The sequence below is a fragment of the Vicia villosa genome, unplaced genomic scaffold (genome assembly GCF_029867415.1).
Source record: "Vicia villosa cultivar HV-30 ecotype Madison, WI unplaced genomic scaffold, Vvil1.0 ctg.000101F_1_1_1, whole genome shotgun sequence".
In the NCBI taxonomy this organism is placed as follows: Eukaryota; Viridiplantae; Streptophyta; class Magnoliopsida; order Fabales; family Fabaceae; genus Vicia; species Vicia villosa.
The window spans coordinates 376763-401625 of NW_026705011.1; the positions used below are offsets into that span (position 1 = coordinate 376763).

The 24863-nt window shown below is 36.7% G+C and overlaps 1 protein-coding gene across 1 annotated transcript; it reads left to right on the plus strand.

The window, feature by feature from the left end:
- Positions 1–286: 286 nt before the first annotated feature.
- Positions 287–1837, plus strand: LOC131624047 (uncharacterized). The gene has a single exon (XM_058895041.1). The coding sequence runs from the start codon at positions 287–289 to the stop codon at positions 1835–1837; it is 1551 nt and encodes a 516-aa protein (XP_058751024.1).
- The last annotated feature ends 23026 nt before the right edge of the window (positions 1838–24863 follow it).

A 24863-nucleotide genomic window follows, 5' to 3' on the forward strand; every position in this document is an offset into this window, starting at 1 on the left:
TCATTGCATCGTATGTATGTATCATGTTCGAGGGTGCTTTAGGAGGGCTGACAATTCTGGGTAACTCGGTAGAACCCGTTGTTGATATCATCCTTATCCTTAGAAGTACCTTTGGGGAAGGGTATCTCCCATGGTCGAAACCCCATGCAAGCCAAGCCTAAGGAAATTGTGTGATTTGTGTGGACTTATTTGTGTTTGTGCCTCATGCATACATGCATATCATGACTAACCCATTTCAAGGAACTGAAGGATCTTAACCATATGTTGTTTTGTAGGTTATCTGAATATGGAAATCAAAGTTCGTAAACCGTTCTTCCTTCATTTCAAGAAAGTGCCTACACCATTGAAGGTTTTCTGTGACAACATTTCTAGTTCCCTCAGGTTCAGTGAGTCTCTCAACACACTTGTAAGCTTGGTGCGAACTAATGTGGATGAAACTCTTCTCAATACTATGATTCAATTCTATGATCCTCTGTTACATTGCTTCACTTATCGAGACTTTCAATTGGTACCATCCTTGGAAGAGTTCCCATTCTTGCTGGGACTTCCTGTACTCGATCGGATCCTTTATACTGGTAAGGAAGAAAACCCTAAGTGGGAAGACATTGCTGCTGCCCTACACCTACCAAAAGCTGAGATTGAGAAGGTTTGGATTAGTAAGAAAGAATACTCTGGATTACCTCTTGACTTCCTCTACGAAAAGGCGGAGATTTTTGCTAAGGCTTCAAGCATGGATGCTTTAGAGAGTGTTTTATCTTTGCTAATTTATGGGCAAGTATTATTCCACCATTATGATAAAATTGTTGATGTGGCTGCTATCAAGATATTCCTCAGTAAGAATCCCGTTCCTACCCTACTTGGTGACTTATTACACTCTATTCATTTTCGAGCGTCAAAAAGGAAAGGTTGTGTTCTTGGATGTGCTCCTCTGTTGTATAAGTGGTTTATTTCGCACTTACCCCGCTCTATAAGAAGGAATGAAGAAGGTTTAACTTGGGCTCAGAGAATTATGAAGCTTTCTTTTGACGACGTCATTTGGTACCAAAAAGAGTTTGAGATAACTTTGTCGTTTGATTGTTGTGGAGAATTCCCAAACATACCTCTTCTTGGTGTTCGCGGAGGAATAACCTATAACCCCATTTTAGCTCGACATCAGTTTGGTTTCGCTTTAAAAGACAAGCCATGTTCCTTATATATTAGTGCAGAATATTTCAGCTATGATTCTAATGAAGCTAAGAAAAGAGATCTCTTCATTAAAGCCTGGTCAAAAGTAAAGAAAGTTGGTGCAAAAGACATAGGGAGGAGAAACTATATTCCATTGGATCCATACTTCCAATGGATTTATGACCGAGTTGTTGAATTTGGGATGCCATACCCATCTGATACGCCTATAGTACCAAGAATAGCTCCTCCTGCTGTTCCGGTTGCGTTTGAGCCATATGTCCCTGCTCCAAACGAAGATCTTGTTGCAACTGTTAACCAATTGAAGAGAGAAAGGGATGACTTTGAGAGACGTTTGCGAGAAGCTGAAGCTGAAAAAGAAGTGTTGATAGCAAATGCTAAAGAGCGGGAGGCTTTACTTGACTATTTTTCTCGCAAATGGAAGATTGAAGATTTTATTTCTCCGGATCAGATCAACTCATGGGAAGAGGAGATTTCCAGGCTTGTCCAAGAACGAGAAGATATGATCAAGGCACACAAGGAAGAAGTCAGGACTCTGAAAAGGAAGCGTCGTGAGGAAGACAAAAGTCCCAGAATTTTGATTTTTACATTTTTATTTATTATTATTTATTCTTTTTTTTCGCATCTTCACTTTGATGTAACCAATGGATTATGACCTTATGAATTCGCAATTTAATTAATAATAACGTTTTTTTCTTTTGTTTCAACATATGTTAAAATCCTTTTAGTTCCTTGAAAACATTGCATCTGCACCCGCATATCATTCATAAACATTGCATCACAGGTTTCTATAAACATGTCTCTCATCTTTCCGCTGTTTATTTCAGTAAGGAAATGGATCTCAAACAATCTGTCAAGAATCTTCAGGCTCAGAACAAACAGTTCCAAGAGATGATCCTTAGCTTGGCCGAGGGACAAGAAAAATTAAAGACACTTCTGATCAAGAAGGAGAAGAGTCAACATAAGCAGCAAGGTAGTCCAGATAATCGGAGATCCAAACCTAAGCGATCATTTACTCTGTTACACATGTCGCTGTCTCAAGTTCTGCAACAACTGCTCAATTAGAACTTGATAACTCTATTGCCTCCATATTCATTTCCTACCAATCATACTCCTGGGTACAAGTACCATGCGAGATGTGCTTATCATTCGAATAGTCCTGGTCATGATACAGAGGATTGTTGGCAATTGAAGCACAAGATTCAAGACTTCATTGATGACAAGATCATTGACTTCAACTTACCTGAGGAACCTCATTTGGCTAATACTGTGTACAACCAGAAAGGTCGTAATGAATGCAACTAATCTGTTGGGGCAGTTCCGATCTCTACACCAGTTCCACAACAACGATGCAAGCCAGATGTACCTAAGCATCAGTTCACAAAGATCAATATGTCACTGGATCAGGCATTAAAATACTTGCTGAAGTCAGAGTTGATTACTTTAAAGGACCCCCCTAAGAATCCTAATACTTCCGCTCGCGGCTATAATCCCAATGCGAGATGTGACCACTCCGGTAGCCCTGGTCACGATACAAATAGCTGCTGGACACTGAGGAACAAGATTCAAGACATGATCAATGCTGGTGAAATTGAGTTCAACCCTCCTAAGACTCCTGTGGTGATCAACGCTTCCACGCCTAGTCATGACAAGACTGATTAATGTCCAGAAGGATGAACTTTTTTATCATTAGACTTATTTTCACGCGCAATTTCTATTCTGTTTGTTTAAACATTCGACTTATGATAGACATTATCTATTTTAATAATTATCATCAGTGCACTGCATATGTTTGTCTTGAATAAATTATTTCGCTATCACTCTTTTCAATTTGTGTCTTTATTATACTTATGTTTTGTGATATTCAACTCCTGCTAAGCTGTAAGCCTTTTGAGGGAGGATAACGAAAATGATACCGCAACCTCATACAATATGCTTTTGAACAGACTATGTTGACGATGTACAGGCATTGTTTCAATTCCTAAACAGTGGAGATATAAGGATGTTAATCCCTCGTCAACCCTTTTGAGCCTAAGAAGTAGAAGCTTTCCTTCTCATACAGATTAAAACCCTTAATCATAACCTGGGGCAGGGTATTTACTTAGTTAACTCAGTCATGCCAGTATGCTTTTACACAAATATTGATGGTTTCCCGTAACTGTTAAGTCAGACAGTCAACATCTATCAAAAATAAAAAGAACTGTTAAGTCAAAACCTATGAAGGAGACTTACCGAAAATTTAAATATCCCGCTGACTGTAATCTCAAAATAAACAGTTCAGGAAAAAGTTAGGGACAACAAAGTCAAAAAAAAAGAGGTCACTACAAATCCTCAGCAAAAGAAAACCTTACAAAGAAGGATGACTGCCTATCCAAATAAACTTCCAGTGCTTTAACCATCATCAAATGTCAATATTACGACTTCAAAGATCTTCTAGGATTTAAACGTAAAGTTGACTGAGCATAGGATCGAAGAACATCACGAAGATTGGGATGGGTACAAATAAACTTCGAGCCATTATCCTTTGTTTCTTAAACCGTGAACCAGACCATGTTACAACCATTGAAAGTCCTAACTGAAGCATGGTTAGTTCAAAAGCATACTGTCACCAAAAAAGGTATCCTGACTCCTTAAGGTTCTTCATAAATGCTGAGTTAATATTTTGTTTTTACAAACATCACATTTTTACAAATATCACGCTTTTACATCTCCTGTTTTAATGCTTTTAAAAAAAATTCCAGACAGACATATGCATTGCATCTCACGAATTCGTTATTAAACATATTCTGCTACATAATTTCAAATGTTAGCAACAGGAAGAATTTGCACATGGTACAACTAATGACCAAAAGTTATCTCGACAGGCGAAATCATTTCAGAAGCAACATTTCCTACATATACAAGGGGCATGACACAGTTCATCCAGTCGATCTGGGGAAATCAGGTCAAGATTCAGAGAATCTCTCAAGAATGCCAAACAATCTGGGGCATGCATCCAAGTGGGTCTGAAGCTACTTCCCGATCCGTCAGGGGCATCATACTAAGTACTAGGGGCATGCCACCCGTAGTACACATCTCATAAGATCCTTGCGAGGCAAAACTCTTCAAATTCCCTAATAGCTGGGGCAAAACTATGCAAGGCATGTTCAACACTTTGATCAATACTCATTGGTATGTTCCAATAAATACAAGTCCAAGAATTGCAGTTACTATAAATACTGGGGGCAATATTCAAGGCATCGTGGCCTTCCCACAGAGTCAACTTCACAAGATCATATCCCCACAGAGTAGCCCTCGAGAAGATATCTTCAAATGTTCTCTTCCCGACTTAGTCCCCCAACAAAGTTTACATCTTCGACACTGCCGTTTCGCCGATACTTCTCTTTTCTCCAAACAAGGTTATTCATCTCTCTTATCCCCGGTCAGGTTGCATCAAGATCAATCATTCAAATCGCTTTCATCCCCAAGCAGAAATCATAAATCCCCAGCAACACATCTTCAATACAAGATCGGGCATCAGGATCCCATTACTATAGAGTTTCAAGCTCTCTGAAATATCCCATGCAGCATAAAGCATAATCATACATCATACATTGCATACAGTCATAATTCATACATAACATATAAAGCTCCCCATTGATTTTGAGAACTTCATCTCACTCATTACATGCATCATAAACATTGCATAAAACTGACGATGTTACTAAGTGAATATTATCTTACAGGTACATTACAAAGATAATCAAAGCAATAATTTAAATTTGAAATCCATTCAAAGACAAAGCCTAACGCACGGCTCATTCTGACAATAATCGGATCCGGTCTAACGTACGACTTATCCTTCAGCCTAACGCACGGTTTTCCAGACATTTATCAAATGCAAATCGGATCCGGTCTAACGTACGACCCATCCTTCAGCCTAACGCACGGTTTTCCAGACATTTATCAAATGCAAATTGGATCCGGTCTAACGTACGACCCATCCTTCAGCCTAACGCACAGTTTTCCAGCCATTTATCAAATGCAAATTGGATCTGGTCTAACGTACGACCCATCCTTCAGCCTAACGCACGGTTTTCCAGACATCTATCAATGAAAATTGGATCCGGTCTAACGTACGACCCATCCTTCAGCCTAACGTACGGCTTTTCCAGACATCTATCAATGCAAATTGGATCCGGTCTAACGTACGACCCATCCTTCAGCCTAACGTAAGGCTTTTCCAGACATTTAACAATGCGAACTGGACCCAGTCTAGCGTATGACTCGTCCTAAAAGTATAGCCTAACGTACGGCTTACTTTGACACTTATCAATATAGTGGATTCAGTCTAACGTACGACTCATCCTAAGTATATCCTTCAGATACAGTCTAACGTACGACGTATTCTGACTTTCAGATTTATCAAGTTAAATGGCATCTTTAACCCCATCCCGACCAACTTTCTCTCAACACCCAGATGGTATCTTTAAGCCCATCTCAATATCTTGGTGGCATCTACAAGCCCATATTCAACAAGCATTTCTCAATACTTCAAGCTCAGATACAGTCTAATGTACGACTTACTATTACTCTCATATTCTCAAATCCAGATGTCATCCTTAGAGCCCATTCCTGATAACTTTCAGTCAACTTCCAAATGGCATCTTTAAGCCCATCTCCAGAAAAGGTCCCTACGTCAGCAAGGGCAAATTTCTTGGTATTCTAGTGTTCAATCCTCTTCCACCTTCAGATTCCGACTGGCACACAAACCACTCTACATCCTCAGGTTTAAAAAGATTGAACAGGGGCAGCTGTCATACCCCAAAATTTGACCATCTCTTTTCACCTTCCAAAACTCATACCAAAGTTCAACACTCAAGGGCACACTCTCTTAGACAATGACCTCCTGAACTAGGGTTTTGAATTCTCTGAAGAAAATGAATGAATTAAGGTCTCTAAGGGATTTCATAAGGCTTATGATGTTTCAAACTATCTCCATGACAAAATTCAGGTTTCAATTCCATGGATTGCCCAGTCAATTGCTCAGAAAGTCAACAGTCGACTAGTTTGACCTAAAAGTCATTTGTGGTCAAAGTACAGTCAAAATTCCTGATTTTTTGTCAACATCCTTATTTTGAAGTATCATTCATCATTTGATCAAGGATTGATCATGATTCATCAAGGGAAGTTCAGAAATCAACAAAACCTAAAGTTTCTAAATTAGGGTTTTTGACCTAAAGTCAACTGAACTTTGACCAGCCATAACTATCACATGGAACATTAGAAATTTTCCATCCAAAGCTCAATTTGAAGGAAATTGAATTCTCTACAACTTTGTATCTCACACCCCAAGGCTAGAAATGCTTAATTTGAGAGATATGGACCAAAATATTACAGGTCCTTTTTGAAAGTCAACCAAAAGCAGTTTTTTGTCAAAGCCCATATCATCAAGATAAAATTCTAAAATGGAAAAAAGCTTCCAAAGTGGCTTGTAGAGGACATCTTGAGCTTTCCAAAAAGTCCTAGAAATACTCCATGTCTTAAAAATTGAGGGAGATATGCCTTGTCAAAGTTGGACCATTTTAAGAGAAAAAATGTGAAACAAAAGGCCTCAAAATGATTTTTTTTTGCAAATAGGCCTATATTTTCAAGATCCAATCCCCATCCTCATGATATGTAGAGCCCAATATCCAATAGCCATGAAGTTATAAGATTTATTTGATTTTATATGAATTTTTATTCATTTGAAAAGCAATTAAAATCAAATATTCAAGGAATTATGGAAAAGATATGATTTGGATTTGATTTCCAATCAAATTCAACGAATTAAATAGAATATTTTCCATGTAATTTCGTGCAAACAAATTTGGTGAAGATTGGATATGAAATTTGGCAAAAATAGAAACTTTAAAATCATATTGAAATCAAATTTCAAGTAATTGATTCAAGAAGATTTTGTCCAGGTTTTTAACCTAAAATCATTCTCCTATAAGAGCATAAGCTTTACAGATCACTAGGGGACGTTCCTGCAGCCTTGGAATCCATATTGAAGCTCTCAAAATCCAAGCATAAATCCAAATCGGTTTCCAATTTGTAGGCCAGTTCAGGTTCTTTAAAGGATTCAAACACGTTCCTTGGAGGTTTTAGAAGCTATTAGGATCATTACACGCAATCAGCACCTCCAGAATCAACTCCATAATCTCACGGTTTGAGCTTATTTTTTTCAGTTTCGATTACATAGATCCATGCATCTTTTCATAATTCAATTGCGTATATATGTTTGTCGTGATGCATAAATGGTTTCTGGATGTTTAATTTGATTCTTGTGCGCATTTGTGACCGATCACCATTGTTAGGGTTTGCTAGCTTCGATTAGGGCTTTTTTATACAGGTAAAATTAGGCCAAATAAAGGCCATGGTTGAACTCGTGAGGCCTAGACGAATTCATTGATGGCCTTGCGAAATATTTTTGTGTGGTTTTGCACATATTCGTAAGATGCAGGTTATGGCTACGACTCGGAACCGTCACTAAAGGGAGTTGCATACCTAAGACAACGGTTTGGAGGTTGAAGACGACTACGCGTCACTCTCTCATTGGCTGGAACGCGCACGAAACTTGTTTCAAAACCAAGGGATCCCACGCGTTAAGAGGCATGCACTATCATACTCCCTCACTATCGCTGCCGTTCGTTTGGTCATCAGCTCAATCCAACGCGTGTGAAGCGAAGGTGTATCATGATCCTCTCCAGGCATGCAGCACAGGATCATACGCCAGGTTTTTTAATTTTTTTAAATTTTAATTGCATAATTCCTTTTTTTATTTTACTTATTTGTTTTCTTTTAATTTAAAACTTTTTTTTAATCTCTTTTAAAAAATACTCTTTTCATATAAAAAATAAAAACCTTTTTTTTCATAAAATCAAAACATTTATTTATTTTAATAATTAATTCAAATAGTTCTTTTTTTATTAATTCAAATTTGTTTGTCTAATTAATTTAATTTAGTTATAATTATTTAAAAAATAGGTTTAATTAGATTAAAATTAGGATTAATTAATTTGGTTGATTTAAAAATAAATTAGGGTTCATAAAATTAATTTAATCAGGATTAGCCGATTTTAAAATTAATTAGGTTAAAAACCAATAATTAATTTTTAGGGTTTGTCTAGCCTCGATTATTTTAGAAACCTTATAGCCATAGGGGTCTTAGATAGGTGTCGTCCATTAACTGTAGGTCTAGGTTTCCTTCCCTTAAATATTTTTAACCACTAATTTATTTTCAAATTGTTTTTTTGTTAATCTAAATTTCTAACCTTGATTTATTTCCTGCCAATTATTGTTTGCCCCTTTATTATTATTGCTTGATTGCCTTGCAGGATTACAAGATTTTGTATTTTCTTGTGGTTTGCCCACGAGTTTATTTTTGCCTTATTATCGCAGGGTATCATCTACTTTATTATTTCTTGTGGTTTTCCCACAAAGTTTTGGTCCTTATTATGTAACTGCTCACAGGATGTAATAGTTAATTAAGGTTTTATTTTTCTGCTTTATATTATGTATAATTAACTGCGTGGTTAGTAATATAGGGAGTGGAAACCTTGAATTAAACTTAGAATCATTAATTGTTACAAGATAAAATTATCTGAATTTAATCACCTGATTGTGCACCCACACACCTTTAATGGTAACCCTTCTTGTTGCCTGTTGCCTGTTGCCTCTAATTTCACTTCAAAAATAGTCAAGTCCCTCGGATACGAGGATACCTTAGCAAATGTTGCCCTCAGTTCATTATCATCACTAAAGATCATAAGTCCCTTCGATGTTGCCTTCGGTTATATGATCTTGTCCCTCGAGGTTGCCTACGATATGATGATGATAGTCCCTTTCGATTGTTGAGGTATCCTCATTGGTTGCCTAAAGTGACTATTTTATCCTTCCCTTAAACTACCTGCCCTCTTTATGGCAGGGAGAGTCTTGTGGCGAACGATAATTTCGATGACCCTTTTTAAATCCAATGAAAGGACTACCTGCCCTCTTTATGGCATGGATAGCCCTTTCCCATCAAAGTCTTAAAGAACAGAAACTTTTAACTTAAGGGTAATTGCTGTTAATTGCTTGCTCTGGTTTAAATTCAAAATTTCTTTTACATTATCTTTTCAAAAACCTTCAAAATGGCTACGCTTATTTTACAAGCTAAAGTCCTTATTCAAATCCTTTTTCACTTCAAACATTTTCAAATAAACAAAGTGAGTTAAGCAATTAAGAGCCCATGGATAACCATGGATACAAAGGGTGCTTATACCTTCCCTTTGTATAATCTACCCCCCGAACTCAATCTCTTTCAAAAAGGTTTTTTCTGTTCTTTTAGCCTTTATTTAAATTGGATAAAATAAAAGTCGGTGGCGACTCTTGCTATCGGCAACATTTCAAAAAGTCAGTTCTCCCATCGTATTACAGTAGACCAGAAGCTCTACGGATGTATGATTGGTTTACTACTCTACCTAACTGCATCTAGACCTGATATTAGTGTCTGCTTATGTGCAAGATTCCAATCAGATCCTAGAGAATCACACTTGACTGCTGTGAAGGGAATTCTGAGGTATCTGAAAGGTACTACTAATGTTGGACTTTGTTATAGAAAATCCAAAGAGTTAAATTTAGTAGGTTATTATGATGTTGATTTTGTTGGAGACAGAGTAGAATGTAAAAGTACATCTGGAAGCTGTCAGTTTCTAGGAAATAATCTGATCTTCTGGTACAGCAAAAAGCAAGCCACAGTTGCACTCTCAACTACAGAAGCAGAGTATGTTGCTGCTGCAGGCTATAACACTCAGATGCTTTGGATGAAAAGTCAGTTAGAGGATTATCACATCTATGAGCGTAAGATTCCTATTTTCTGTGATAATACTTCTGCTATATGTCTTTCTAAAAATCCTATCCTACACTCCAAAGCTAAACACATAGAAATTAAGCATCATTTCTTTAGGGACTATATTCCGAAAGGGATGTTAAGCTTAAACTTCACTAATACAGACCATCAATGGGCTGATGTTTTCACAAAACCTCTTTCTGAAGATAGATTCAAATTCATTCTAAAGAATATTAGTATGGAATTGTGTCCTGAATGAAATTATGATCACTATCTATTGTGATTCGGTTGCCTAAAAATTGAATTACCTGATTTACAACTTCTCACAAGTTATTAACAGGAATCATCTAGAAATATCTGACCTACTAGGTTCAGAATTTTGTTTTCTAAGATGAATCAGAAGTTCAGTAGATAAAACGGCTAGTTCATGTTAACCTGAGAAATTGAGCACGTGTTCAAATCTCTGAAAGGTCGCGCGTGCAAAGCTAATGAGTCATAAGTCATTGGTAACTGTTGCATTAATTTCTCTACGTTTTCCCTAAATGTCTTTAATCATAACGCTAATATTCCTTGGTCACTTAAACATTTTTTTTGCATGCGAATATATGCATTGATTAACCTTGGCAAAACGTTTCACTTCCCTCATATCTCACTTATAAAATCCAATCCTGTGTCAAAAATCCTGCAGTACCCTAAAACCAATTTGTGTCAGTTTTTCTTCTATGTCTTCTTTGTTGTCATGTCTTCCCAACCAACCCTCACGGTGATCAAAGAAAAATTCTTATGGTTAGCCAGAAGCAATGATCACTTTATCGACCATTATTATCAACAAGGATGGAAACCTTATGTTGACATTCTCAATGGTCCTATCTTTATCAACCTGGTAAAAGAATTCAGGATCAATGCTTCAGTTAGTGAAGACAATTTGAGCATTACTTCCTCCATCCATGAATGTCAGTTAACCATCTCTGAAGACTTCATTGCTGAAGTAATAGGGTGTCCCTCTAGGCACAATGATGCATGTCTAACCGTATTTGACTATGCAAATGCATTTGTCATTCCAAATGATTTGAGCAGACTAGCTCGTCGTATCCGCAACAACCCATACTATCTCCCTCCAACAAAGCAAGTCTAGTTTCGTCTCATTCTCTTGAACCTAATTCCTCGAGGAAAATTCCACAAAATCTTGTCTGCAAGAGAAAGGTTCCTGATCAACCGTCTGGAATTAAAAAAGCCAATCACTCTTGCTGCCATTATCTTTGGAAACTTGAGAGAGACTCTTAAAGGTTTCAAGTGCGATCAAGATTTCTTCATACCATATAGTCGAAACTTGTCCGCTATGTTCGAGTTTTCAGGCATTCTGAGCACTCTTCGCTCCATAGAACTTCTTAACAAAGAAGAAGAACTGCTTGCTGAACCTAGTGAACGTTTTCCCTTCATTAGAGGAAGTTATGAGTATGATTACTAGAAATCTTAGATATTGGTGTCTGTAAAAGTCTGTCTTCTTGTTAATGAATTTTTCTTTTTTGTTTGTCATTTTGTCTGGGATACCATTGATTTTAATACTTATAACCGTTTACCTCACTAAAAAGCTCATAAATATTTTACATCTTTTTTATTATGACAAAAAAGGGAGAATTAATAAGTTAAGTAATATTATAAATTTTGAAGTTCTCATCATTGAAAAGGAGAAAATTGATATTCTGATTATTGAAAAAGCTTAACATGTCTAATATCCTGAACATTAAACACATAAAGGAAAATACTATTCTAAATGATCTGAACAGTCCTAACTAGTACAAAGTACAAAAAGTTTCTTTCTGAAAGTATGCAGATAAAATCTGAAAGAAAGAATTTCTCAAGAAGTGCACGAACTCATTCTGAATGAAAGATCTTCTGAAGCAAAAAGTGTTCTATGCGATATCTGAAAGAAAGATACTTTAGAACTTCTGGAAGATGCAGAAATTACTCAGGGAAGTTATTATTTACATTTCTCTTCAAGTATTTATTTCAGGGGGAGATTATACATCTCAGGGGGAGACCATTTCTCCTATATACAAAATTTCTGAACAGAACATAAATGTTTTGTCATCATAAACAAGGGGGAGATTGTTAGAACATAGTTTGGTTCTAATCATATTATTAGTGTTTTGATGATAACAAGCAAATAAATTTTGTATAAGAAAATGTGGTACTCTAATTATATGTTTCTGATTTCAAAAGATGATTCAATACAAGTACCATCAGAACTTGATGGGCAAAGATGAACAAATGCAAAAATGCTCAAGTCTTAAGGCAACTTCTAATAAAGCACCAAAACCACTGCAAACATACTATTACAGAAGATATATTCCAAACTGAACAGAAGATCATGAAGTCTGATTCAAAAAGAAAGATACCGTTAAAGACATAATCATTAGCAAGGAGGCTGTAACATTCAAAAAGCGCAACTCCCAAGGTAGATTGAAGAAGCTATCCACATGCAGCTCATTGGAGAAAACAAAACGAAAAGCAACACGCAGGCATTAAATGTTTCGTTCAAGAATCAAGTTAACGGACAAAAAATCCTTGAGCTATATATTCATGTTCGTTTGAAACATCAACAACATCACACACACGAACATCATAAGTCTGAAAATTATTAAAGTGTGAAGATACATCAAACTCGTTGAAGAAAAAGCTTCATATCCATATTCTGAGTTCAAACTTTTTGTACCATAAATTAGTGAAATATCACAGTTGTGATTAGAGCTTTATAGAAGCAATCTTAAACATTGTCATTTGAGGTTACTCTATAACAGATCCTTGAGAGACCAGTTAGGTTAGAAGTCTTAAGAAGTCTAGGACTAGTTGAGTCTTAGAAGTTGGTTAGTCACAAACAGTTGGTTTGTGCAGGTTGTTAGTCACCGGCAGTTTGGCTCGTGCATTGTATTGTTAGTCACTCAAGTTGGCTTTGCAGTTGTAATCAAGTTCTGATAATAGTGGATCAAGTCCTCGTTGATAGAGGCAAATCACTTGAGGAGGGTGGACTGGAGTAGTTTATGTTGCAAATGAACCAGGATAAAAATAACTGTGTTCTGTCTATTGTTCCGAGCGATAAAGAAACACTTACTCAACCCCCCCCCTTCTAAGTGTTTTCTCAACCTTCACCTGACACACACTCTTTAAAGGTTTTTCCTTTACATATCTCAATTAGCACTTATTGATGGCCATATGCTATCCTGTTTCATGAATATTCCATTAGAGAAACTTTAACTCTCCCTTTGAGACGACATCATCTCGAAATTCACATAGGTGAGGTTCATGTTGTATCCTTTTCCATGAGATACTTTTCCTCAGTTATGAACTTCATTAAGAGTTTTAAAATAAAACTCAACCCTTGTTTTAAGGTCAACATTATCACAAAATGTTTGACAATTTATCCAAATCAACAACTTGTTGTTACCAATCCAATCTTGAGGTTAATGTTCTGTTAACATACGATTGGGTTGTCGTCGCCATCGAAACTCTTACTCAAGGAGTTTGTAATACGGTGAACTGACTTTAAAGAAATGTCACGGTAAGCAAGAGTCGCCACCGACTTTTATTTTATCCAATTAGGAAAGGCAAAAAGAACAGGAAAGACCTTTGAAAAGATTTTGAGTTCGGGGGGTAGGTTATACAAAGGGAAGGTGTAAGCACCCTTTGTATCCATGGTTATCCATGGGCTCTTAATTTCTTAGCTCACTTTGAATTGTTTTGAAAAATGTTTGAAGTGTGGGAAAAAAGTTTGAATAACGACTTTAGCTAGTAAATAAGCGTAGCCTTCTGAATTGATTTGAAAAGGAGGTGTGAAAAGTATTTTGAAAGTTTAAATGTGAGCAAGCAATTGAGAACTACCTACCCTAAGTTTGTCTTTCATGTTCTTTAAGTATTTCGGGCGAAAGGGTCTATCCATACCATGAGAGGGCGGGAAGTCTTTCATTGGATTTGAAAGGGTCATCGAGAGTATCGTTCGCCATAAGACTGTCCCTAGCATAAAGAGGGAAGGTAGTCTAAGGGAAGGATATAATAGTCATTTAGGCAACATGTAAAGACTCCTTAGCATTCGAAGGGACGATCATCATTTATCGAGGCAACATCGAGGGAAGAGATCATATTTATCGTAGGCAACTCGAAGGGACTATGATCTTTATATCGAGGGACTATGATGATTTTATCGAAGGCAACAGGCTAAGGAGTACTTACGCTCGAAGAGACTTGACTATTCTGATCGAAAGGCAACAGTGAGAGGAGTTACCCTAAAGATGGGTGTGTGCAGCAATCACGTGATTGTATTCGATTATATTTATCTTATATAAATTATTCTAATTCAATTCAGGGGTTGCACTCCCTAATTACTAACCACGCAGTAAATATTGTGCATAAATTAAAGTGCGGAAAATAAAAGCTACGCTATTACAGTTTTATGGGTGGGGGATTTACAATAAACACCTGTGGGGGAGATGCGGAAAATAAAGAGCGAGGAAATAAAACCTAATTAGTTATTACATCAAAAATATATTAAATAAAAACTCGAGCCAATGTCGAAATCTTGATAAACCTGAAAAGCAGCAATGACAAGAAAATATGATTAGTGCGAGAAAGAACTATTTATCACGATTATAATTAATTATTGGATTAAATCCTAATTAATTAGTTGATTAAAAATATGTGCAAAAAGAAAGGAAAAAAAATTAGTACTTAAAACAATTATTGATAAAATTATGAAAAAAGCGAGCTTTCGATTAAAAATAAATAATTGTCAAAATGCAACATTATTTAGTTAATATAAAAAAAAATTTAGAAAAAAAAAATTAATGAGTAAAAGAAAAAGAAAGTAGTTTAAGAAAATAATTATATAATTAAAACTAAAAAAAGAAATTAAAAAAAAAAGATACTTAGCTCTGGATCTGGTAAGGTGGTCTATTGAGGGTATATCATAGGCAGCACGCGTTTGGTCTTCATATATGATGGCAGTGGAGATGAACGGTGTGGATTTGAGGGTGTATGATGCGCCCTCGTAGACCATGTGCGTGGGATCTGTAAACACATAACAACATACAATTTGCATATAATTATTTGTGTGGAGGCCAGATTCGAACCCCCTTCATGAGCATTACCAACACCCTTCTTGCCAAACGCGCTGGAATTGTAAGTTGATAATAATTTCCACCTGCAAAATTAAATAAATAAACGTGCCATGATTACAAAAAGTCCAAAAGTAAGTCAAATGGGGCCCAGTTGTGCGCAAGTGTTATACACCAAAATTTGCCCGCATCATTTTTCAAGAAAACTCCAATCTGGAAATTAAGAGTCTCATATAATCATGGATTTTTATTTCAACAAATATCCTGACATATGAAATACTTAGTTTTTAGAATTTTTCTTATACAGTAATTTGGCCTGCAGTTGAATTTATTCTTACGCAAACGCCAAATACTGTTTATTACTTCACACATGCTATTTATTTATTTACAGATAAATAGTACTGACACAATTGGTACAGAGTTAAATATTTTTTGCAGGCGCAGAATCAGGAAACTCAGACTGTACTGGTAACAAGTAGATTATTATTATCTTTTGTTTCCCACTAATTTTTGTACTATATTCCATTATTTTCAAAAATCTTTTCAAATCTCTTTTTCAAAAATCAAATCCTAACTTTATTCTCTACATCTCTCTTTTTCCCAACACTATCATACACTTTCTTTCAAATCTTATTTCCACTCAAATTTTCCTTTTGTACGGAATCACATCATTCCCCAACGTCTCTATCCTTCTTTCCATTCTATAAATACCTCCCATTTTCTTCCATAAAATCTCACATCAAATTCTAATTCATCTCTCAAATTTCTACTTCATAATCCATCCTTTCTTCTTCCCCGACAAAATGGCGAAGCGGTGGGAAACGTGTTTTCTTATGGTCATCACCATTGCTAAGGTGATCATGTCTTTCTTCTGTCTGCATAGCCCGGAACACTGTGGACCTGGGATGCTTATGCTCCCAATCATCTACATGTTACTATTTGTAGCATGGGTTATCAATCGTCATTCTTAAAATTTGCCGTATTTCTTATTTCTTAAATGTACCGTTTATTCGTCGTACTGTTCAATATAGTATGTAATATTTGTACTGTCAGTATTAAATGTTGTACTATTTGTCATAGTATTGCTTAATTACTCAGATAATATTTAGTGTGTTTTCTGCCAGTCAAATATTCATTTTTCTGTGCATTAAATGATTTTCAGGGTTATTATCGGTAATTTTGCCCGCATACAGTAAATATTAGTTATTTATTATGTCTGTGTTTTTAACAAGTCATGTAAATAACTTTCATTTTTCACATAAAAACAAAAACAACAAAAAAGAAAATTAACTTTGACTGTTGATTTTTCACTCTAACTGCTACATCAATACCTGGACAGTCAGTTGACAGCCAAACTGCTGGCAGTACAATTCTCAGTGTTTTGTACCATCAATCAAATCAATCTTTCACAATTCAAAATTCCAAGATTTTTGTTCTAGAAGTCTTCTGAATATCACGCGATTAGCAGAGACTCAACACTGCACAAAAATCAGGTACGCTTAACTGTCTCCTACATAAACAGTCCCTGACTAGGGTTTTCTTGTTTTTACAGGAGAAACAAGTTTTTGAGAGCTCAAATGGATTTCATACACATCCATATATCTCAAAGTACCATCATACAAATTTTCAAACTTCAATTCACTCAGACGCACCGTCAGCAGCTCAAACAGTCAACAGACGACCCGTTTGACCAAAAAAGTCAACAGACAGTCAAAAATGAAATTTTTTGTCAAAGTCCATATTTTGTCAAAGGATTCATCATTTGATCATTGGATGATCATAATTCATCAAGGAAAGATCAAAAATCAACAAAACCCTAAGATTCAAAATTAGGGTTTTTGCCTGAAAAGTCAACTCAACTTTGACTGATCATAACTCTCTCATCCTTCATCCAAAAAATTCAAACCAAAGCTTATTTTGAAGGAAATTCAATTATCTTTCAAATGCCATTGATCCCATGGTCATTGGATTCACCATTTGAAAAATATGATCAAAGACATTACAGGTCATTTTCAAAGTCAACAAAAAGACACTTTTTTCAAAAGGACACACAAGGAGCATCAAAAATCATTTTGACATGAGACCAAAGGCATTGGTTAGAGGACTCTTTGAGGTTTCCAAAAAGTGCAAGATCTCCTTCATATGACAAAAATTGAGGGATTTACACCTTGTTGAAGTTGGGTAAATTTTGGGAAAGTGCATAAAACCAACATTGCTCAAAAATGCATTTTTTCCAAATGGGGCCAAATTTTCATGGTTCAAACATCTTTGCCATGTTATTATGGGCCTCCCACGACCAAGACAAGGCCCACACCATTTTTATTCATTTTTTGCTTGATTTTATCTTATTTTAAGATTAAATAAAAAGTAAAAATGGAAGGATAATGGATGGCTTAATTTCTAAGCATGACTCATCAAGGGAATCAATTAAACTCTGCCCCAAGCCAAAGTACAGCAGAAGGAGAGTTGAAAGTCAAGCCATGGTAGCTTGAATGCAAAGCCATAAGTGTTGAAAAAGTCAAGAATTCAACAAAAGCACTTAATGCTTTTAGCTTAGTTTTTAAGCACTACAATGTCTATATAAGAGCTATAGAGCTTCAGTAACAAGGGGACACGAATTAAGAACCATTCTATGCTTGTAAACACACTTGTATCAAGTTGAAATTTTGAAGGAAATTTAAAATTCGAATTTTAAATTCCAGCTTGTTTTAACATAAACTAAGTATTCAAACACGTTCCTTGAACTTCACTGAACCTGTCCAGATCAATTGCAAGCATTGAAACCTCAAGAACACACGCCTAGAACCCACGGTTTGTTCAAATCGAAACCCACCAAAATATAATCATACATGCATGTATAACAAGATGTAATTGCATATTTGTGTTTGGTTTGATGCTCTGGTCGTTTCTGGAGCTGGAATTAGGTTTTCATGGACGATTGAGACATAAGCCATTTTAGGGTTTTATGACCTCGAAACGGGGTTTTTCTTTTAAGGCAAAATCAAAAGAAAATAAGGCCATGGTTGTGTTCAGTGGATCATTTACAAATGAAGAAGATGAAGCGTGGCAAGCTTTGGTTAGTCAGAACGCGCGCGCCAGCTTTTTCAAATTCTTTGGATCCTGTGCTACGCTGTCCACGCTTTTGCCATGTGCCTCGTTTCAGTGACCACACGATCAATCCAGTCACTCCATCAAACGCACCAGATCATGCAACCACACCATAGACCACACTTATCCACCACACCTGATCGTATCCTTTTAAATTTTATTTCTATTTTAATTTCTTTACAAAATTAATTAAAAATAGTTTTAAAAATCCAAAAAATATACAAAAAATATTTTTAGACTTCTAAAATAATATATTATTTTCTGAAATAAAAATATTTTATTTTTCTTCATAATTCCAATATTTTGCATAATTAATTAGTATGTATTTATATATTTGCTTTTAATTATTCTAACCAATCAAAAAATCATAAAAAAAATTGTTCTTTATGTTGAATATTGTTTATATATTATAAACTAATTTTGTACATATTTTGAATAATTTTATCTTTAAGTTTTAATTATTTGTATAATTATTTGTATAATTATGTTTTAATTAGCTTAAATCAATTTCAAATCAAATTTCAAAAATTCCAAAAAAATTAGTTTTGTTTTAAAATTAATTGACAAATATTTTGTACATATTTTAAACTTAATTTCTAGGTTTAAATCTATTTTCATCTTTTTTCTTCATTTTAATTTAATTAATCATGCATTAATTATAATTAAAATCGATCATAAAAAATCCAAAAACATGCCTTTTATTTTTCTTGCAATTTAAATTCCTAGATAAATGTATAGGATGTCAAATTCATGTAAATAGGCTAGTTTACATTTCCTGCACAATCGATGTAATAGCGTAGATTTACTTTCCGCACTTTACATTTCCGCATTTTAATTTCCAGCAAATATAAACTGCGTGTATGTCAAAGATAAAATTGAACCGTTAGATCACTAACTTCAAAGATAAAATATCTGAATACAAACACAATCACACTTGCACCTTTTAAGGTAATCCCTTCTCATTCTTTTCAAAATCAAAGTCAAAATTCTACTGTTTCGAGTACAAAATCGAACCTTGCGTTTATATCCGGTGAAAGGATAGATTTTTAAAGGAAATAGGATAAAGACCTTACAACTCAGGGTAGACCTCCTAGTTTGCTTGCTCAAATCAAAACAAACAAAATTCTCATACACTGTTGTTTTTCAAAACAAAACTTTCAAAAAGACAATACTTTGTATACATCCAAACACGGATTATTACAAAGTTAACGTTCTTTTCAAAACATCTTTCGAAAGATAAACAAGCATTTTGTATACATCCACACACGGATCATTACAAAATTCAATTTACAAAAGTATTTGAAACCACATATGAGCATTCTAAAGCAATTGAAAAGTGATCGAAAAACAAGTGAGCTAAGCAAACTTAAGAGCCCATGGATAACCATGGATACAAAGGGTGCTAACACCTTCCCTTTGTATAACCTACCCCCTTACCCAGAATTTCTTAAAGGTCTTTTTTCTGTTTCTTTTATAAACCTTTCCTTAATTGGATAAAATAAAAGGTCGGTGGCGACTCTGTGAATTTTCAAAATGCGAAAGCATTAAGCGATAAAAAAGAGTCAGTTCACGTATCTCTCCAGAACAGAGGTATGGCCCGGGATAAAAAACGGAGGTCCACAGAACTGGCGACTCTGCTGGGGAGATACTTTCAAAAACAAAATGTTTTCAAAAGGGGTTACCTTAAGAGAATAGATCACTTCGATGTTTTCAATTGATTGACTTGATTGCTCTATTTTTAAAAGGTTTGTTTGGGTATTTTGCTTGTGTGAAAGATTCTAACCCGAATCTCGAGATACCTTAAGTATATGACAATAGACCAAGGAAACTGTACGGCATGTACCGATACGGTTGATCTGGTAGTCATCGTTAGTGCGATACTTTGGTTTATACTGATGTCCCTTGAAAACGATCAAGGAGTATATTAGGCTTCCGAAATGTCATTAAACACTAATTTGTCTTAGAACCTTTTTAGTTGAACTTGACTTGTGGCCTATTAAGTGGCTAGCTTTGAAATTGATCGAAGTTAGTTATCCTCGAGGAATATTTTGATCGGCCGCTCGAGCGCCGTATTGAGATGTTACTTCCAAGGATCATAGAACCCAAATACTATTCTAGGACAGGTTTTAACCAACTAAACTTCAGTGGGGAGGGTATCACCTATCAGCTCCAAGCAAGCCTTTAAACCTAAGGCTATTGTTTGATTTGTTTTTGTGTGCCACATGTTTGCATCATAAGCATATCATTTTTTGCACCAGACACTTCAAGGATCAAAGAGTTTACCTTTGTTTTTGCAGGTAATGGCTCCCGCCACCAAAGATTACATCCGAATCAACATCTCAACGGTACCATCTGAATTAAAAGACTTAGTGTCAAAATTCCCCAGGAATGTTCAATTCACTGAAAGGCATGGTCACCTACTCCATTTGGTTACCTCAAAATTTGAAGAAGACATGATACGGGTCCTGTTCCAGTTCTTTGACCCCGAACATCATTGCTTTACCTTTCCTGATTACCAGTTGGTACCCACTTTGGAAGAATTCTCTGAACTAATGGGATTGCCTGTTCGAAATCAATTACCTTTCACTGGTTTAGAAAGGATTCCAAAACCTGAGGTCATTGCTGCTGCTTTACATCTGCGAAAATCAGAAATCGAGTCCAATTGGGAAACAAAGAGTGGAGTTAAGGGTTTGCTTACCAAGTTCTTATTGGAAAAGGCTCGACTACTGCTAGAAAACAAAAGTTATCCAGCTTTTGAGGAAGTTATGGCACTTTTGATCTATGGGTTGGTTTTATTCCCAAATCCCGACCAGTTCATAAGTGTACACATCATCAACCTTTTCCTAATTCGTAACCCAGTACCAACATTGCTGGGAGACATTCTACATTCTCTACACACTCGTACCATGAAGAAACGAGGAACTCTCATGTGCTGTATACCACTACTGGCTAGGTGGTTTACATTTCATCTTCCCCGATCAGTGTTGAGAAATGAACAAAGAATGCAATGGTCTCGCAGGATTATGTCTTTGTCTCATTCAGATATCCGGTGGAACAACTTCTTTCAAAGAGACATTACTATCATTGATCATTGTGGAGAATACCCTAATGTGCCACTCCTTGGCATCAAAGGAGGCATCACTTACAATCCCTCTTTAGCTCTACGCCAATTCGGATATGCAAGGAGCAACGGTCCTCATGACATGATTATCCATGGCATTGTGTTTGATTACGAGAATGATTCTCATAGACACCGACGAAGGTTCATACATGCATGGGGCAGTGTCTATAGAATAGAAAGCAAAACTCTAGGGCAATGGAATTCTATTCCTATGGAACCCTACCTCAGATGGGTCGAAGGATATGAACCTCAAGTTATTCTACACCCGGACATGCCAACTGACCTAGAAGAGTTGCAAAAATCTTGGGTTCAACTCAAAGAGGAAAGAGACACCTTCAAATCATACTGTCAGGACTATGAGAGAAGGATATTGGAGCTCACCGGACAGCTTCAAGAAGAACAGCAGATCAACACATTCCTGGGGGCAAAGAGAAAGCGTCCACGGGAGACCTGAAGGATCATTTATTTTATTTCTGTCTTGTAAGCCCAAATGACGCAAAGAAAAAAGAAGCAAAAAAAAAAAAAGAAATAAATTGATTAACTAACGTTTGTTTCTTCTTTAACAAATCTAAACTCTAAGATCCTTGAAACATTGCACACACATTTCACTTCATTGCATATACATTTCATACATTGCATTCATATACATTGCATATACATTTCATTCATACACATGGCATCCAGTCATACACATTGCATAACAGGTTCACATGACGGATTTCTCATCTTCTCGTTGTTTATTTCAGTCAGAAGAGATGGAATCTGAAATGAGCATCAAGAATCTCGAAGCACAGAATGCCCAAGTTCAAGTGGCAATTCTGGAACTGGCAAAGGGGCAACAAGAACTGAAAGCCCTGATAATCAAGAAGAAAAAGAAGCCCAAAGGATCTGTAGGCGTGAGTCACCTGAAAAGGAAGATCAAAATCCCAGTCAAAAAGTTCAAAAAGCCACCGATCCCTGAAACAGTCGGTGATGGTGAACAAGAAGACAATCAAAGCAACCAGGGTTCTGCTAAACCCTCTCTCTCTCTTCAAATGAAGAAAATGATCATTCTGGGGACGAACCGGATGATGAAAAATACCAACAGCTGGAAGACCGTATGAAAGCTATGGAGATACAAAAAATACCTGGCTTAGATTTCAATGATTTGGGGCTCATCTCGGATGTTGTTATCCCTCCAAAATTCAAAGTTCCTGTCTTTGCAAAATATGATGGAGTTTCTTGCCCGAAACTACATCTGAGATCCTATGTAAGGAAGATACAACCTCATACAACGGATAACAAATTGTGGATTCACTTCTTCCAAGAAAGTCTGTCGGGTACACAACTCGAGTGGTACTACCAGCTGGAAAATACCAAGGTTCATACTTGGGAAGAATTAGCTGCTGCTTTTTACAAACAGTACCAATACAATGCTGATCTTGCGCCTACCCGTACTCAACTAAGGGGCATGTCTATGGGACCAAAAGAAAGTTTCAAAGGATATGCACAAAAGTGGAGAGATATGGCTAGAAGGGTTCAACCACCCTTATCTGATCGCGAACTAGTTGACATGTTCATGGGCACTTTAACAGGCCCTTTCTATAGCCATTTGTTGGGAAGCTCATCATCAGGTTTCACTGACCTGATACTGACCGGAGAACGTGTCGAAAGTGGCATTCAAAATGGAAAAATTCAAATAGGTTCCTCCTCTGGTACTACAAAAAGGCCCATCAGCAGGAGAAATGAGGTCAATGCAACACAAATTCAGAAAAGTCGCAAAAGTGAGCAACATCAATCTATAGGGGCAGTTCTGATCTCCGCATCTGCACCTCAAAAAGATCAGCAGCCAAAATATACGCATCGACCAGATGCACCAAGAAGAAATTTCACCAGAATCAACATGCCAATCTCTCAGGCATTGCAGCACTTGCTAAAAGCAGATCTGATCACATTAAAAGGTCCTCCAAAGAATGTCAACACTTCCTCTCTGAATTATCGCCCTGATGCGACATGTGCCTATCACTCAAACTGTCCAGGACATGACGCAGATCACTGCTGGGCCTTGAAAAATAAAATACAAGATATGATAGATGCTGGGGAAATTGAGTTCGATCCTCCAGAAACTCCAAATGTCATCACTGCACCTATGCCAAAGCATGACAAAACTGTCAACGCTATCCTGGACACTGTTTACATCTATGATGTGAACGAATTATCAACTCCACTCTGCGAAGTCAAAGGAAAGCTAATCCAAGCTGGTTACTTCCCAGGATGTGACCCCGACTGCTTTTACTGCTCCTGCCTGCCCAATGGTTGTGAAAATCTGAGGATGGGAATTCAAAAATGGATGGATCGCCGTATCATTATGTTTGAGAGGCTCCCTTCTATGGAAGTGCTGTGCGAAGTCTTTGCAAACGGGATGAGAATAGAGGATGCCTCAGTGATCTCCAGCTTACCATTCAAAATCTCTGCCAAGGCTCCATTCAAAATTTCTGCTACACTCAAAGTGGCATCAGTAGTCATTGCTAGTCCAACTCCATTTCCATACTCCTCAGACAAAGCTGTCCCATGGGGATATGACACTAATGTTTATGTTCATGGAATTAAGCAGGGTACCTCGACTGAAGAGACCGCAAAGATAACTACTCCAACTGTGGGTAATATTGTGGGTACCAGCAAGATCACGAGAAGTGGAAGAATCTTTTCACCAGAAATTTCTCCAAATGTTGCTGCTGGTCCAGTCCGAGTCCCAGTTCCTAATCAAAATGTCAACGCTCGAGGCAAAGAGCCACAAGTTGAACAAATTCAAACCCCGGTGGAGATCACTGCTGAGGATCCATCAAAGCAAGAAATGGAGGAAATATTGAAAATCATCTGCAAGAGTGATTACAATATTGTTGAGCAACTGAGGCACACCGCTTCAAAAATCTCAATGCTATCTCTGCTAAAATATTCAGAAGCTCATGCCAAAGCTCTGATGAAGTTCCTGAAAGCTGCGCATGTGCCTCAAGAGATCTCAGTCGACCAATTTGAGAATTGTGTTGCCAATCTAACCGTGAGCAATGGTCTCGGTTTCTCTGATGTGGATCTAACCCCTGCTGGAAAAAATCACAACAAAGCCTTACATATCTCCATTGAATGTAATGGCACCACTCTATCTCATGTGCTAGTAGATAACGGTTCTTCTTTGAACGTGTTACCAAAAACAGTACTAGAAAAGCTTGACTTCGAAGGAATTGTGTTACAACCAAGTGATGTTGTGGTAAGAGCCTTTGACGGGTCAACCAGAACGGTATACGGAGAAGTGAATCTCCCAATCAGAGTGGGTTCTCAAATCTTCGATTCTATCTTTTACGTAATGGAAATTCACCCAGCATACTCCTGTTTACTTGGACGCCCTTGGATACATGGGGCAAACGCTGTAACTTCTACCCTGCATCAGAAGTTAAAATATCCAGTAAAAGGAAAGATTGTCACAGTCTATGGCGAAGAGGTATATGTGGTTAGTCAC